We start from the raw sequence: 17,870 nt of genomic DNA, 5'->3' as shown, positions 1-17,870 counted from the left end.
TTTCCCTGGCAGGGGGTGTGTGAGCGTGTGTGTGAAATTCACCAGAGGGCTCTGATTCCTGTGGTATACCTAAATTCTTGACCAGCTTGATGTAAAGGGCTCTCTGTGGTTTTCAGTTCCAGGTTTAATGAAGCCATGTCATTCATTCCATGTGTATGCAGCTTAGAATCCAACATGTTCTTTTGGGGCCTTCATGGCGCTATACAGAATGTACTTTGAGCCATTCCAGAGGCCTGCCGAAGTCAACGGTTGGATGGAGAGTGAGTAGATCATAGCATCAGTCATGCAGAGAATCCTGAAAAGGCATTTACAACAACGATCAGGATACCGGTGTTTTCATACACACCAACATCATCTATTAGAATCTGTTGTGAGAGCTGGTGCCAAATAATGAATCCACACGAGCCCTGTACAGACAACCTGTCCCTAAACTGAATGACTACATGGGGAGGGAGTGCCAGGTGGTCTGCATGGTGTGCAAGTGTGGAGGAAGTGTCCATGTGTACACTCCCTCCCCACGATCAACACTACTTTCCAAAGGTTCCCATCACAGGGAGGGGGCATACACATGGACACTTTCTCTGCACATTCATGCCATGCAGAGCACCTGGCGAGCAGGTGGAGGCAGGGGGTGCAGCCAGTACGCTCATGCCTCTTCTTCTTCCCCATGCAGATCATCTTTACAGGGATATGGTGTTTGCTGGCAAGGAAAAGGGAACAAATTAATTCTACTGCTCAATATGACTAGGGCCTGTGAGCCCTCTTGCAAATTAGCTCTTAATTTCAATTGGTCCCATAAAACTAAACAGATCCTTGATGTTGTAGCCCCCCCGAGCACATAAGATGGACTTGATCAACTTCTTTGCTGGTGAAATTCTAAAAAACACATGGGAATACACATAATGAGGGTGAAAAGATTGTCCTCCTCACGTGAAACAATGTTAATAAAACCAAATATTTGATTTCAATGGAAAAACACACTTTCCAGCAGAATGATCTGCCTCCAAAGGGTTTGTTCTCTGGGCCTTTATATACGATGAGTAGGGAGGCCATGTTCCAGTCAGACTCTGAGCGTCTTTCTAATGACATTATGATGGCACATAGAAGCCACTGTTGCCTAGGATCTCCCAAAATGATGGCAACTTCAGCAAAAGAATATAAATGTTTGTATATCTCTGTGCTGGTATATTGCACATGACTGCACCCGAGCCATGTATTTAGAACAGCAGTCTACTCAGAAGTAAGTTCTATTTTCTTCAACGTGCCTACTCCCAGGAACGTATTCTTAAAACTGCAACCTAAAGGAAGAATAGACACTACTGCACGTCTACCCTAGCCCTTGTGTTTATTAAATCCCCCAAAGTGGTTGCAGAAGGTGACACATTACAACTTCCTCCAAGAAATGTAAGCCCTAACCTAATCTTGGAATTCCTTCTGGAACAGAAGTGGAATTCCCGATCCATGCAGTGCTCACATGCAATATCTCTGCAGACATGAGTATGTTTCAGTACACAAGTAGCTCCACTTCCACTCTGAATCTAAATTCTCCTGGCAGAAGCTTACACAGAAATAGAAAAATTCATGTTTGTAAGATTCAATTGTGCTATTTCTTTGACTCCAGTTTTGCCCATACAAGTATCTTAGCTCTGTGGCAGGACATTTTTTTAAAAGATTAAAAAAGAAAGCTGTCTTGAGGCAAAAGGATAAAACATTCAACATTTTTCTCCTATAGCTTTTTTGTATATTTTTAAAAAAACATTTAATATATATGTGTATGTATAAATATATCACAAATGGTACCATTTTCTGTGTTTCAGTACAGACTTACAAGCTATACTGAAGTATGAATTCTACAATTTTACATCTACAACAGTACTTAATTGTAGTGTTCCCCCTCCCTGCCCCGGTTAAAAAAAATTATCCCTGTGGACCAAAATACAGCATGAAAGATTCAGTGTGAAGATCATTTCATGGTTGATTCACTTTCAAGATGTGACTCAAATAGTATTGTGAAAATACAACCACATGGTGAATTTGCATGAAACTGCAACTGGGGCCAGTTCTCAAACCGAGCCATCCAGGAAAGGGCTTGGGAGGGAGGCACAGTAGGGAAGGTGCTGAAACACCACAGGGACTCAGCTCATGTTAGCACATGTCAGTTCCTAGATCCATGCCACCCCTAGCTGGGTCCAAGCCAAGTCCCTATCGTAATGTCGCAGGGTTGTGGCTTGGACCAGCCACCATCATTGTCAGGGGAGCCGGACCTTGGGGTGACCAAGTACCTTGAAGCAGCCCTAACTTTAACCTGAAACATGGCAGGAAGAAAACGAATCACCATTACAAAACCATATCGCTACATGAAAACTAGGAAGAAAAGTCACCTCGTGGTGACCTTTACTCCTTTAAGATGGACATACCAAGTTATGGTCAAATTGACATGGCTTCCTTCAGAGTCAACTGCTCACATCAGTGCAACACTGGAAGTGGAAGAGCTGAAGTATGTCCCTCTCTGCTCGTCTTTCACACTCAGCATTGCTTACGGGGCAGAACCACAAACTCGGGGCTCCCAGCCTCATGTTCCTCTTGAAACCCTAATGCTAGGGGTGAGAAATTTGCAGGGGGCAATTAATGAGTGCTTGGGTCTTCTTGGCCTGCTGAGCACCCACTGCAAATGCCCCTCTGGTCTTTTCCCCACTGTTTTTCTCTCAGCCAAGCTGTGAGACCAGAAACAGCCTGATTTGGGGGGGGGGAGAGACCTGAGGGGCACTTGTAGGGAAGAACTGGCAGGCACAGAAAGGGCTAAACTTCTTTCTCTTTTGTGCTGATTCTCTACTCCAACCTCCCTCCTCATTTTTACATTAACTTTGCAGGACATGTATTTAGAGAGCATACTCTAATTGTGTGAATCTTCCTGATTCTCCTTAACCATTTTTTAAAAATCTATCTAAGGATGCAGGAAAGGAGGACAAAAACATCACCTTCCCAAACCATTTCTCTGTCATTCATCCACATAATACCCCTGTTTCCTTGTCACTCTCTTCTAGGAGAGTGGGCTTCATGCTTTGCTATCATCAGCCTGGTGGTCCCTCATTAAAACATGCACTGCTCTTAGGTATGATTTCCTGAACCCGCATTCCGAAGAGCCACAGTTGCCTTTCCTCATCCAAAGTGGTAAGAGGACCTCAACTTCTATGGGACACTCTCTCCTATTCCCAAATGGACACTCTGTCTTAGAAAGATCAATTGAATCACCTGCTCAAGACATCTGAACAGTCTTTTCCTCCTCTATTCACCTTATGGGAGCAGTGAGCGCATCACAGTGTTATGATGGTATCACAGATGGATGAAGTGTGTTAGCTGTGAAAATGATGGGCCCTCGCCGGCTGGCAGCTATTGCCAATCACTTGCTAAATGGTCCCATTCTATAAAATGATTCACATCTTTGAGGATGAATGAAAATTGTACCCACCATGCCAATGGTCCCATGGACTATGAAAATTATTCCCAATGGGTTGGTGAATTCTATTTCAGAACAACACATTTTAGACCTCCCAGGCACTGACTGTGGATGATTTTTTAGAGCTTGTGCATGTTTCATTTACCCTTTAATTGCTGCATTATGGTGTTAAGCGGCTGCATTGAGCTCTAGGCAGTTGCAAGTCTATTCCTAAGCAACAGCTGGGGGTAATGGTATTAGTGATGGGCAGGAATCTACTGGAGAATCATTGCCGCCTACTTCTAGTGTAACACAGCGAAATAATGATGGGTACAAACAATTTATCCTGGGTCTGATTGTAATGCAAGCATGTGCTCTGATCCAGTATGACTGGTGCACAAAGGAAGCTCCACATGAACAGGGCTTCTTTGCTCATTTCAATGTCTGGGGATTTTCACCAGCGTACTCCAGTACTGAAGTGAATACGGCAGACATTTCTTCCACTTTGTTCCATACGCACATCAGAACCATCTATAGCTTTGGAACAGGGCTCATGGCCCTTGCCTATTCCTTTTTTTAAGCTTGGAATCGACAATGAAATAAAACTTAAGGCTTTGGTCCAAAGCATGCTAGGAAGTAAGTCCCTTTAAACAAAATGGAGTTTACCCCTGGGTCAGGCCATAGAATTTTGCAACAATTTCATAATTGACATGGGTCGTGCAAATGGCACTTTCTGTAACCAGGACAAATTTCAGAGAGTATGTCGTAATCCTAGTGGATCTGCCACAAAGAAAGCTAAAGGTGCCATGAAAGAAGGCATAGTTGGCCACACAGAGGCAACACCACCATGAATGTTGTTTGGCAAAAAGAGAAAAGAAATGAAAACAGAGACATGAAATAATCCAAGCAACTGCTTTAGAATTGCCCAGCACTGCTGGGATCACACTGAAGGAGACGGACGATAGATGGATCGCTCTTGGCTCCCCGGATAAACTCTTCCAGAGAAAGCTTTCCTAAAAAATAAATAGACAGGTTGGTTTTAGCATTCTAAAACAGACAAAGTCTATGCACTGAGCACCACTGATTGCCCAACATGGGTCCCCCCCCCTACTCTTATTGAAAAAGAGAATGTACACCATCTGGCGTGAGCATGCCACAAACATCTATTTTCCATGTGCACAAAAACTTCTCACTGACCTTATGTACAGTCCCCCCTCCATTGTCACTCTCAGGCCGATTCCGCACAATCACTTGCTCTGGTGTCACCCCCTGATAATATCCGCGGAAATTGATCAGTTCCCCACATGTTGGTCCGGATCGGCAGTTGACCCGAATCTAATGGTGTTTCCCCCCCGGATATTCTGTCTCCGCTATTTTCAGGTTCTTTTTTTTTGCTGCAGTGTTGAAGTCAGGGCATTCCAGTAGGGAACTTGCAATTTGCGGTTGTCCCCTCTCCACCCCTTTGCTTCTTTCCCTCCCCTTCACGCCCATTCCTGCCTATCAACATCTCTTCAACGCCCTCCTGCTTCTCTCTCCCCCTCCCCCCTCTCCTTCCTTCCTGCCTGCAAACCTGCATGCACAGGATTTTTTTTTAATTTCCCTCACCGTGTTGCATTACAATGCAACAATGGGCCATCATTGACAGGCGTTTAAATATCCTTTTACATGTCTGTATGCTGTTTTCTCATTTCTGTTTGGAATTTGCCATTTGTATAAAGGTTTAAGCATTTTTTTTCATGTTCGTATACTGACTTCCCATCCGCCCCGCCCCCCTTCCCGGCTGCACCAATAGATGCTTTTTGCGAGTATCGAGGGTCAAAAATTAAAGGGACCGATCGGCGTTTCAGTGGGCGGTACGTTATAATGCAACCCCGCCTCCATTCAAAAAAAAAAAAAGGAGGGAGAAGAGAGGGGAGGGGGCTCTAGATTCGGGGCAAGGCGACATGCAGAAATGAACACCCAGGCAAAACCCGGGTCAGATTTCCGTAATGCGGAAACGCGCACATAGAATCAGGCCAATTAGACTCGGGGGGGGGAAGGGGGGCAAAGCATTAGTGCGGAATCGACCTCAATATAACCTTTTTGCTTATACAGTCTTCTAATTATCTGAAAGTTTTGAATGTTCTTTATTTTTTAAAAAAACCAATTTACATTCTGAATGTAACGCTCTTCAGGGTACCATGACATTCTATTACAGTGTCATACATCCCACTGAGTTAAGTAAATTTAATGTCAATGCTTAGTTGCCATTAAAAATCTTAAAAAACAAATTGAGATACTCTCAGTATTTGGTTCACAAACAAGGCCCCTGTTCAGTGATGTTTTCATGGTAGAGCTGGCAGCTCGAAATCCAGAGATTCCAGGCCCCACTGTATCCCCTGTCCCAGTATCACCTGTTCTGCCTATTTTGCCTGGGTATCCTCCTTGTTGTAGCAGGTGGGGAAAGAACAGGCCCAAAGACTTGAGTGGTGGATGGAACAGAGAGAACTTCCAGGCTGTAACATGGCAACCCTAGAATGGCTGGCATGCCCACTGCTTTATATGCAAGGATCACTCCATTACCAAGCAAATAATGAATACTATCATCTCAGTCTTAGTACTGGCAAAGAGTATTAACCTATGAGTCTGGCACTTTGCTTATCCTTGGGTGTTATATGCGTGAATGTAGACAGAGGGTCTTAGGAGTGTTAAATTTGTAGGTAGAAACTCTTTTTTCAGTTGATGGATCTCCCACAAAGGATCACCAACACACAGTACAGATCTGTTGCACTGGAGATAAAATGCATAGCTCAATGGGGAAATAATATTTCAAATCAAGCAAGGCACTACAAAAACTCCACAATATTTTTGGGTAATGAGTCATATATCTTCACATGGGCACATATTTCAAATTTATATATATGTGTGTGTGTGTGTGTGTGTGTGTGTATGAATGTGAACTGACCTCGGAAATTAAAAGCTTGCTTGACTTAGCCTTCCAAATGCTCACCATCCTCCCATACTTTTAACCACATCTGTCTCTGCTTTGCATGGCAATGAGTGAAGGAATGCCTTCCACTGGATTTGGGAGCAGAGAAAGGATTTGGGAGAGCCAGGGAAGAAGCAGGTCTCTTTTTGTTCCCCTTCCTTTGCATGGAGTGCGAATATGCCATTTTAGCCCCAATCCATGGATTGGGTTTAAAGTCAACTACAAAGCAAACTGCCCAAGTTAGAGGCCAGGCGACAAGTTTGCAAAGTTAACAATAAAACATCACTTGTCCTTATACGTTATTTCATCTTAATATAAGTACTCATCATTTCAGAGGTCCTTGGAAGCACGTTGCTGTTTACATACTGTGACATCCTTTTGTCTGCCCAGTCAGATTAGCTCTTTTACAGAGCTTGCAAAACCAGAACAGCTCGAACCAAGTTACAAAGAACACATCCAAAGATTATTTACCATCTCGATTAGTATCCATCTGACGGAAGATTTTCTCTGTTCTTTTCTCTGGTGTCGATTCATCTTCTGGCATCTTCATAACTGAAGAAACCATCTTGTAGATTGCCTGAGAAGTGGGACACAAGAAACTGTTTGTCATTGTCACGATTCCAGAGCCCATCATTTCGGGGGGTGACCCACACATTCTCCAAACCACTTTGGGGTGCCAAGGCAAATCAGCAGGCAAACTGGGCTGCCAAGACAAACTAGCAGGCAAACTGGCACTAAATCCAGGTTTAACTGTGAGCATCTGGCTTCTTGCATTCCACATTGCATTGCACATAGGTAGCCAGGGGTTACCTAGGACTCATGGTGGTGGAAAGCACTGTCAGTTCACAGCCGACTTATGGTGACTCCATTGGGCTTTCAAGGCAAGCGACTAACAGAGGTGGTTCTCCACTGCCTTCCTCTGCATAGCAACCCCGGACTTTCTTAGAGGCCTCCCATCCAAGTACTAAGCAGCCCTGGTTTCTGAGATCTGACAAACTCTGGCTAGCCTGGGCCATCCAAGACAGAGCATAGACTCCTAGACCCCACATAAAACCAAGGTAGGCACAGACACACCTTTTTACTTAGTTTTGGTGACTCTCCAGACATGTTGCCCACTTCTTCCCTGTATCTTTAAAAACTCTGGTTGTTTTATATTGTTTTCTATACTGTACATCGACTCATATATTCACAAATAAATAAATACTTGGTTGATTTAGAGTTCAGCTCTCCTGAATACGATGTGAACGAGAACTTTGTATTTAATGCGCTGTGATTTACACTTATTGATAAAATTATGAGACTTGTTATACAAACTTCATATTTATCAACAATACTTCATTCATGTATGGCTTTATATACATTTTGAATGTTTTAATGAAATGTAAGGACAGCCACTGTGGGGCAGTGGTCAGAGTGCTTAACCGGGACCTGGAAGACCCAGGTGCGAATCCCCACTCATGCTATGGAAGCTTGCTGGGTGACCTTAGGCCAGTCACTCTCTTTCAGCCTAACCTACTTCATGGGGTCATTGTGAAGACAGAACGGAGAAGGGGAGAATGGTGTCAGCCACTTTGGGTATCTAGAAGGCAGATACCTCTGTATTCCTCATACAAAACAGGTGTGTCCCTGCCAAATGGGAAAGACTGAGATGGTAGAGTCTATATTATTGCACTGCTCCTACTACAGTGACATTCACTCGCAATATATCATGCCAGTGTTAGTAGACTCCCCGGGAAAAATCGGAGTAATTCTACATCTCCCTGCTTCTTTCCGATCTTTCTTCAGAAATAACTAGCAACGTTGCAGGATTCTATATAAGGCAAGCAGTGCACGTAAGCAGATGGTTAATTCCTTAAACAAGGCTGGACTATAACGACACCTTTAAATTGCTGATCCTAATATTGTATGTGGCGAGGTTTTAAGCCGATTTTATATCAAAATAAACTGAACTGAACACTTTGGGTCCCTGTGGGGGGGGAGTGGAATGGTCAAGAGTTGCAGGACAAAAAAGGACCAGGTGGTTTGTGCCATGTGATGGCCATCTCTGTGTTTTGTGTGCAGCCCATAGCTAAAGGAGTGCCGTGCGATTACCATCTCGGTTGGTCTGCACACAGAACCTAGATGGTAATCACATTGCACAGAGCACCTGGTGGGTTTCGTCCTGCAACTCTTAGACACGCCTTTTCAGGGATCACATCTGTAGGATGGTGGGTGGGATGCCATGGATGATTGTGATACTGCTTTTGAGAATTTTAAGGAAGGTGCACAGACTTCATTATTTTCACGATGGTGATGGCCTTTGCTTATAAGCAATTACATTTGCAAGTATTCGTCCTTCTTACTTACTGAAGAGCATTTGCCCGAATTCTAAGGCTATATGAATACTCCTACCTTCCTCAATGAGAAATTTCTCAATCTTATCAAATCCTTTTTTTCTTCTCTTGAAATTCTCCATTCATTTCGCTGGAGTGGGGATCTCCAACATCATATTGGAATTTCACTGTAGTTGAAATGTGAGGACAGATAAATGCTCTGCACACCTTTGGGGATCTTTTTTCTTCTCTGAATGTTTAGCTTGAGCAGAAACATCCATATAAAAATTTACTTTATCATTTGTCTATTAAAATACTTCTATCCCATCTTTTTCCATGTGAGGGAACTCAAGCCAGTTTTATGCAAAATTTGGTGGCTGCTTTCATGGCCATAAACTGTGTGAAAAATGTCACCCCATTAATTACCACCACCACCACATGATCTCTCTTCCGCCCCTCCCAATTAAGAAGAAGGAGAGATTGGATTTATACCCCGCCCTTCACTTGGAGTCTCAGAGCAGCTTACAAACTCCTTTCCCTTCCCCTCCCCACAACAGACACCCTGTGAGGTGGGTGGGGCTGAGAGAAGTCTGACACAAACTGCTCTTTTTCAAGGGCAGCTGTGCCAGAGCTTGCGACTGACCCAAGGTCACATCAGCAGGTGCAAGTGGAGGAGTGGGGAATCAAACCTGGTTCTACCAGATTAGAGTCCGCACACTTAACCACTACACCAAATTAAGCACTGCTGTTTGGAAGATGCAATGCAACAAATTAGTACACAGGTTGATTCTGGGGTCCACACCCTGAGTCCTACGTAACTGTCACAAGTGAGTGGTGAGTTCTCCTTCTCAGTTCCCATGTGTGAAGCCTGGTTCAGATTACGACTGTGGTGCCCGTGGAGAAGGGATTTCAGTCTTCTCTGCCAGACCATTTTCTCAACCTGAAATGATCCAGGGGACACAATTTGGTCCACTGTGGAAACCCAGAGTTTACACATAAAAAACCACCATAAAAGAGAGCTCTGTAATGGCAACTGGAGGCTCCTCTCATTTTGTTTTCAGTACACAGACAATTCAGCTTCCCCAGATTTCCAGATACGTTATTTCTGTTCACGAGCTCAGCTCAGCTTTCAGTTCTCCTAACCTTTAAACAGAGCATGCAATTCTGCATCCAGAAAGGCATTTGCTAGTTTAATGAAATATTTATGTTTGCTTAATGTAATCAAGTCTCAGTCTCTCTCTCTCTCTCTCTCTCTCTCTCCCCCCTCCCCTCTCTCCCCCTCCTTCCTGGTATTGACATTATGGCAACGCATTTTACTCTGCCATCTAGTAGTTATAGAAAATAGTGTGGGATGAACAAACCAAATGCCAGCATTAACTGCTGCCAGTCAAGTGCAAAGAACCATTAGCAACATACCCCAATCAAAAACAATCTATTCTTTATTGCAGGGAAGATGCCTAAGCATAATAAAACACTACCTCCCCAAAAGCAGTGATCCTTCTTGAGTGTAGGAGAGACCCGAATGAATTTTTCACCCCACAAGCAGTTTTGTTCCCTTCCATGAAAGGGGTAGCTCCACCTGAACAGACAGAGGCGTGGATGACGCTTTCCCTATCCCTGAAATACTGGGGAATCTCAGAGTATATCAGAGTCTATTTACTCAGAGGACGGACCAGCTCTTCTCCAGGAGCATATGGTTGTTTTGGCTGCTATGCAATAGCCAGTCAGGCAACCAAACACAGCAGAATTTATAACAATGCAGCAGTGGGTGGAAGGTTCGGGCCAGAACCTGCTGGGCAGGAACAGATGCTGCCCTCTGGTCCCCTTCCAGATCCTGACATTACTGTGGGAAATGCAGACACAATACGCTTCCATCAAGAAACACTGGGGATATGACCCAGGCTGTCAAAAGCAATGAGACTCAACATTAAGCTCCTAACTCCCTCTTCAACATGAGAACAAACCAGAGAAGCTGACTGGTTGCGACAGCTGGACCACAAACAGCACCTCTTCATTAAAACGAAACGGAACAAACAAAAAAAACCCTGGAATTTTCAGAATTCTTGTTAGAATCGTCTGCTTTCAGAGCAACAAACAAAATTGAGGGGTCTCAAGTGAGGCTTCTCGGATGCCCACGGGTGTCTTGTAAGGACTCCCCACATTTGTTTTTGCTTTGCGGCTCTTGGGTGTGCTTGTTCAGCTCATCCAAGTCTTGTGAGCCACGTGGAATGCACGTAGACGCTGAACGCCTCGACTGCACGGCTGGTGGAATCTCTACAGCAGAAAGCATGGCAACCCTTGCCCCATTAAACAGTATTCCTTTCCCAGGACTGCTTCATACATTTCCAGTTCTAAAAAAACCCCAGATGAAATGTAATAAAATCACGAGGCATGTGATGCAGTTGTACTGCGTAAATCGGTGAGGCACAGTGGTTAGAAAGTCATATTATGACAGGGGAGACATGAGTGCAAATTCCCTTTCCTCAGCAGTGAAGGTCCCTAGGTGATACCTTAGTCAGTCACTTGCTCCCAGCCTAACCTACACTGCAGAGTTGTTGTGAAGGAGGGGCTTTCAGCTCCTGGGGCAGAGGATAGATTAAAAACGTCACGGCCAGATAAATAGTTAAGCTGACTGGGCCCAATAAGATGTCCGGCTTTTAGAGGAAAACAGTCTGTTGGTGCAACCTTAACACTTCTAAGAAAACTGATGTCAGTCCATTGAAGTCAGTGGACTCAGAAAGCTGTAAATCTGCTTTAGGTTTTAGTAAACCCGTCTAAAGGAGCGGCCAGAGTTGTCAGTCATATGCTACCTTTGTACAAACAAGTGAGTATTCAGAGAGCAACCACTCGCCGTCTTGCATTTAACCATTCTGATCGATTGTTCCAGGTGTAACAGATGAATAGGTCTAAGGTCCGGAGACCCAAACATACACAGGAACACACCACTCTACCAACAGGCAGCTCAAATACCAGAAAATACTTCTTAAGGGGTTCAACAGGATAACTGAAGCTTTAGTGCTGCTTCATATGGAAAGAATACATTTCCTAACATGTTTGTTTTCTGCCATAGATATACATATCAGAGAGCCATGGTTTTATTGGCTTCCCATTTAAAAAAAAAAACCCTCATGCCAGCTTAGACTTGTTATAAAATATGTGCTGTTTCTGATGGAGAGATGAGCCAACATGTTGAGGAAGAAAAGTAATGTCTAAAGAGCCCTTTTATGCATGTATCCATATGGCGGGTGGCTCTATGGCATTTCAGCGGCACACAAGCCCCATAAACAAAAAAAACAAAAAAAAAGCTCCAAAGGGCTTGCAAAGAGTCCCCCACTGGCCCAAACAGCTAACAGGGAGATTTGGAGGCTGAGTGTAATATGGACAACTTCTGGCAAAGAATAGTTGATGCAAAACCTCCCAGTCCTGCTTGTTTCTCTAGACACAGTTTCCTGCACTTGCTATTTTGTTGTGTGGCAAAGAGAGAACAGGTTGTACATGAGTCACTATAATTCAGTGATAAAGTGCACACTTAACACAAATAGCACACACAGGGTGTAATCTCTAGCATCTCTACATGACCGCAGGCAGAAGATATGGAAACACCCATGAGCCCAGGAGAGTTGTTGCCCGTCAGAATATGCAACACTGGGCTAGACAGACCAAAGGCCAGACTCAGTTTATGGCGATTTCCATATTATATGTATATATAGAGAGATGTACACACACACACAAACACACACACAAGCAGGGGACCCACAAGGCCTTGCAGGGGACATCTCATTAATCCCCCCCACATACACTATTTCTTTTCCCTTCCCTAAAAGCCTCTATAGATTCTCCCTTTTTTCTACTTCCTCCTTTCTATCCACCAGCCAGCCTACTGTTATCTGCCCCCCTGTGTTCAGCTTTCCCTCCTTCACTCCCCCTGGCAGCCTCTGTCCAGGAACTATGACCAAATTGAGCAGTGTCACACACTGGGCCTGGGCCAACTGTGCAGTGCCAGACACCCGCCCCAGATACATGGTGAGTAAGCTGGAAGGGCTTGGGGGGCACCTCACTTTCCCTCTCCCCACTCTATATCTCCTCTTCCCCTTCCCCTGGAAACCCCCATATCTTCTCCTTTCCCTGCTTCTTTCTTTCCTTACCACCTACCCATCCACCTACCTTTTTATCTCCTCCCCATCTTCAGCTATATTTATTATTTATTTACTTCATTTATATACTGCTTTTCTCTACAATTAGATTCAAGTCCAGCAGCACCTTAGATGAACAAGATTTTCAAATGAAGGGAGCTTTGCCTCTTGATAGTTTATCAAGTTTCAGAGTATAAAATATTATTGGTCTCCAAGGTGCTACTGGACCCAAATCTAATTGTTCTACTGCAGACCAACTTGGCCACCCACTGAAACTTTCAACACAATGGGGACCCAAAGCAAGTTACAGCATTCTCCTCTCTTCCATTTATCCTCACAACAACCCTGTAAGGTAGGTTAGATTGGAAAGTGTCACTGGCACAAGGTCACTCAGAAAACTTTCACAGCAGAATGAGGATTCAAACCTGGGTCTACCAGATTCTGTTCTGGTACTTTAACCACTGCGTCACACTGGCTTTCATGTGGTTGCTGCTGCTGAACAGCAGCAAGCAGCCAGTCCTGGCTGAGTCATGCAAGACGCATGGTATCAGGTTGCCCAGTGGTTACTGCCAAGACTGGACTCAATGAGTCCTCTCTCAAAGGCCAAAACAGCCCTGGAAAGGACTCCTCCTCCTAACTTGTATGGATAGAAACCAAGGCTTGAAGACTGGCAGTGCTATTATGGTTGCCTAGCAACTCTACAATGAGAGGGCATTCGTTTCTTAAAGCCAAAGGCACTGCTTCTCTTATTTTGAGTAATTCTAACCTCCCAATGTATTTTTTTAAGATTTCAGAATTTTCTGCAAACCTGAGGCTTTTTTCAGGTTTGTAGAAAGATATGTGTTATCTGTTCAGGGCTCCAGGGATTTAAGTATCCACAGATTTGGCCATGTTGAGCACAGTGATGATGAGCTCTCATGTGGACATGAGTGTACAATACCATCAGTGTACAATACCATCCAATAAGCAATGAAGGGCATGGCCCAGGTGCCATTAATAGTACACATTTTTTGATCTATTGCCCAGGACTAGGGTTGAGTTCCCTTGGTTGGGAAATAGATAGAAATCTGTCCTCAGGTCACTGAGATAAGAATCCCAGCTGGCAGAGCCTCACCATTCATAAGCTTGATGCAGTAAATCAGAACCAGGAAACCCTCGGCATGAGATAAGACACAGCCCTTGTCTACATTAACAGATGGGGATTCAGAAATGAAGCACACCCAGAAATCTTTGTTCCATTCCAACCAGTAGTTAAACTTTACGCAGGTTCTAAGGTTATATATTTTTCTATTCAAGAAAATACATGAGAGGCCAAGAATGATGGAGGATTTATGGCTCGTTCATTGTTCATAAAACCAGTACTCAATCAATCTGTATTGGGGAGGAGAAGAGAATTCTTTGAAACAATATATACCTGGACTATTTCCAACATTTCTGCCTTGCTGATGTATCCGTTTCCATCCAGGTCATACATGCTGAATGCCCACTTCAGCTTTTGCTCCAGTTTTCCTCGGGACGTTACACTCAAGGCTATGATAAATTCTCTGAAGTCTATCGTTCCATCACCGTTAGCATCAAAAGTACGGAACACGTGTTCAGCAAATTTAGAAGCGTCCCCATAAGGAAAGAAGTTCCCATAGATTTTCTTAAACTCCTCCATGGACAAATGTCCACTTGGACAGTCTCTCAGGAAACCTTTGTACCATTCCTGGATCTCGTGTTCTGTAAAGTCTGTGCTTTCTAGCAAATCTTGCATGACTTCGGGGCGTAGCTTGCTATTCTGTTTTCCCATGTTGGCGTCAGGAACTTATCTAAAGAAGGGAGGAAAAAACAAGTTTATTTCTTATATGCAAAACTAGAGGCTTATGGTGAACACTTTAGGCTTTAGAGCAATCTTATAAAGGATGACTTTGTTGTAAATAGTCAGCATTTTTGTTGGATTAGTTCCATGTGGAATACAAACTCAAACTATGGTCCTAAAGAATGCTGTGTGTACAAATACCTAATTTTCTTAGGGTTTCCAGGCCTGCCATGGTAACCGGAGAAGGGTTGGGGTCATGGACGTCTGGGGGACAGCATCACAAAAATGATGATGTTATTTCCAGGGAAAACTTGGAAGTGACAGCAGTAGCTCTAGGAACTACCAGAAACCCTGTGGTAAAATCACCATCTACCAACTTTTGGTTCTGGATTTTCCACAGAAGTTATGGTATCACTCTTGCAAGGCCAGTGAGTTTTTAAATTTTTTCCTTTGCCATCACTTGGAAGGGTTACAGGCAACAGAATCTCAGGATGGGAATCCCCCGCCCGAATTGGGGGCTTGGCAGACCTGTTTCTGGCTGTAGTCTTCACTCCATTTCAAATCCCACTCTGGGTAATCCCCCAACTCTTTGGAGGCCCAAGCAAGCCCAATCTCATCAGATCTCGGAAGCTAAGCAGGGCCGGCCCTGGCTAGTATTTGGATGGGAGACTTCCAAGGAATACCAGGGTCATGATGGCAAGCTACCTCTGAACATCCCTTGCCTTCAAGCCCCACTAGGGGTCGCCAGAAGTCAGCTTGACTTGATGGCAAAAAGAAAAGAGCAGCTTTTGGAAGTCACATGTTAGCAGGGGAACCTGAAACATCCTTCTCCATTCATGGAACGTCTCCTCTTCCATAAATGCAAGTGTCCTTAAGTCTCGGAACTTGTGGTTGGATACAGGCTGTAATTAGAATGTAACACTACATAGAAAAAGTGAGAGAAACTTTAACTGTACGTAGCGAGGAGGTCATGAGAAAACTTTTAAAAAATTAAATTAGATTTTTAAAGTAAAAAAGAAATAGAACATGGCATTAAGATAGAATCTCAAGGCTTAAACATAAAATTATTTTTCATAACAATTTTAATATCTTGGTGGCCAGGTATCAAAACCAATTACTAGTTATAAATTGGTTTAGCCAAGAGCCTTTGAAAATATCTTTGCAAGAAAAAAAGATCCACCACAGTGCTCTTTAAATTAAAGTCTGTCCTTAAATTAAACCATCAGACAATATATCTGAATACAGCTTTTATGTCCAGGTTTTCAATTCAATTACCACTGTTACTTTTGTTGAAAGGAAATTGCTCTATCCCACACTGCACTACAAGTCTAGCAAAGATTAGTGCCTTTTGGCTATTAAACAACATTTCAGAAGGTGAAAGCCAAGTTGTAAGGGAAGTTTAATTAGGCCTTCTAGAAGTTCTGAAGGTGCCCCTTCACAAAAGAACTCCTAGCTTCATGGTTCCTTCAGCTGATAAATTCATGTGGGTAGCCATGTTGGTCTGAAGCGGCAGAACAAAGTTTGAGCCCAGTGGCACCTTTAAGACTAACGAAGTTTTATTCAAAGTGTCTGCCATTTCCTGCAGTATGGAAAGCCATTTTAATGAAAAGTACTGAATGCAAATAGAACTCCTTGAGCAAACAAAGACCACAACAACATGAACTGATAATGCACTCTGTAATATTAAAGGTAAAGGTTTCCCTTTCTCGAAAGCCAGTTGAATCCGACTCTAGGGATGCGGTGCTCATCTCTCTTTCTAAGCCGAAGAGCCAGCGCTGTCTGAAGACGTTTCCATGGTCATGTGGCCAGCATGACTAAACGTCGAGGGGCACAGAACGCTGTTACCTTCCCACCAAAGCGGTACCTATTTATCTACTTGCAATTTCTTGCTTTTGAACTGCTAGGTTGGCAGGAGATGGAACCAGAGACAGGAGCTCACTCCATCTTGCGGCACTAGGGTCTCAAACTGTTGAACTACTGACCTTCCCGTCTGCAGCTCAGCATCTTAACCTCTGAGCCACCATGGCCCAAATCTGTAATATTATACCCTCCCAATTTCCCTGAGCCGTAAGATGTTCCAAGGATAGCACTCCTGGGGTTCGGTTTCCTTGGGATGGTTTCTTCATTTGTAAATAAAGCAGAGTTTTTCAAGAAAGTAGAGCATACAGCCCAACAGCTATATAAAAGTTCCCCATATCTGGGTAACATACGTTGTGTACTACGGTCATTGTTTGCTGTTATGGAAACCAAGGACACGTTGTGTTATCTACCTCCTCCTGTTCACCACCACCACGCACACACACACACACACAGGTTGGGGAAGGATACATGTAAGACCTGTTTCCACACACCCCCACACATGGGAACATTACATTCAGATTAACGTAGGGAATTAGCTCACACATTTGTGCCGAGTGCAGAAAACCAGGATCTTTTATCTGAAGAGGTGACAGTGAGAAAAGTTTTCAGTAGGAAAAAGATGACAACTGATTTTAAAGGAATATAGAGTTTATTGAGAGATTTGGTACGACAGTGCATGGGGGTGGGGGGCTTATCCTAAGCATATTGCCAGGGCTTCTAAATCAAAGCACAGAAACGTTCCTTATCCTAATTAATATAGCAACAACCACCAGTCAGCAGAGCTACTCCAGATTGGAGCAGGAGTTACTCTTTGGGCTAAGGTGTACATGTGGGGAAACGGGGAACAGGACAGAGGAGAAGTGACATCCGTGGGGACAGAGGTGTCCAGTCTTCCAGATGTGAGGGCCTAAAGAGCAGAGAGGAGCAAAGTACCTGCCCTCTGTGCAGGACAAGTGTGGTCTGGAAATTTGGAAAATGAGGGGAGGATAGATCAAGAAGGAGAGCAAAGATTACCTGTCCTATTCTTAGATGAAATCAGATGAAAGGAGGAGGGATCCAGTGTGTGTTGGAAGCCTCTGTTGCAGTTCAGTCGGTATCCAGGATCAGACTCTCATTACTGGTTCTAAAGCCGGGCTAGTTATACTGTTATTGGCCCTTAACATAAAATGAGTTATTTTCAAGAAACAGAAAATTACTATAACAGAGGATAAAGGAATACTTGAGGGCTGGGCAATTTATCAGGAGAAACCTATAAAACTGACTAAATGGTACTGGGGAAGGGCAACAGGAAGGGACGTTTTTGACTGAGTTGTAATTCAGGATTACAAAACTGGAGGCATGCAGCTGTGTCACATATTCA

At 43.8% G+C, this 17,870-nt stretch overlaps 1 protein-coding gene across 1 annotated transcript in view; it reads right to left on the bottom strand.

The window, feature by feature from the left end:
* Window positions 1-1,806: 1,806 nt before the first annotated feature.
* Window positions 1,807-17,870, bottom strand: part of NCALD (neurocalcin delta) — a 76,795-nt gene continuing 60,731 nt past the window's right edge. Inside the window, exons 2-4 of the mRNA XM_015428146.1 lie at window positions 14,264-14,660; window positions 6,876-6,981; window positions 1,807-4,449 (exon numbers count right to left, since the gene is read on the bottom strand). Coding sequence (XP_015283632.1) covers window positions 4,352-4,449; window positions 6,876-6,981; window positions 14,264-14,641 — 582 coding nt within the window. The 5' untranslated portion in view covers window positions 14,642-14,660 and the 3' untranslated portion in view covers window positions 1,807-4,351. The remainder of the gene's footprint in view (window positions 4,450-6,875; window positions 6,982-14,263; window positions 14,661-17,870) is intronic.

Source organism: Gekko japonicus, unplaced genomic scaffold, assembly GCF_001447785.1.
Source record: "Gekko japonicus isolate JY-2015 unplaced genomic scaffold, Gekko_japonicus_V1.1 scaffold555, whole genome shotgun sequence".
Lineage (NCBI taxonomy): Eukaryota > Metazoa > Chordata > Lepidosauria > Squamata > Gekkonidae > Gekko > Gekko japonicus.
This window is presented reverse-complemented; position numbering and strand designations above follow the sequence as displayed.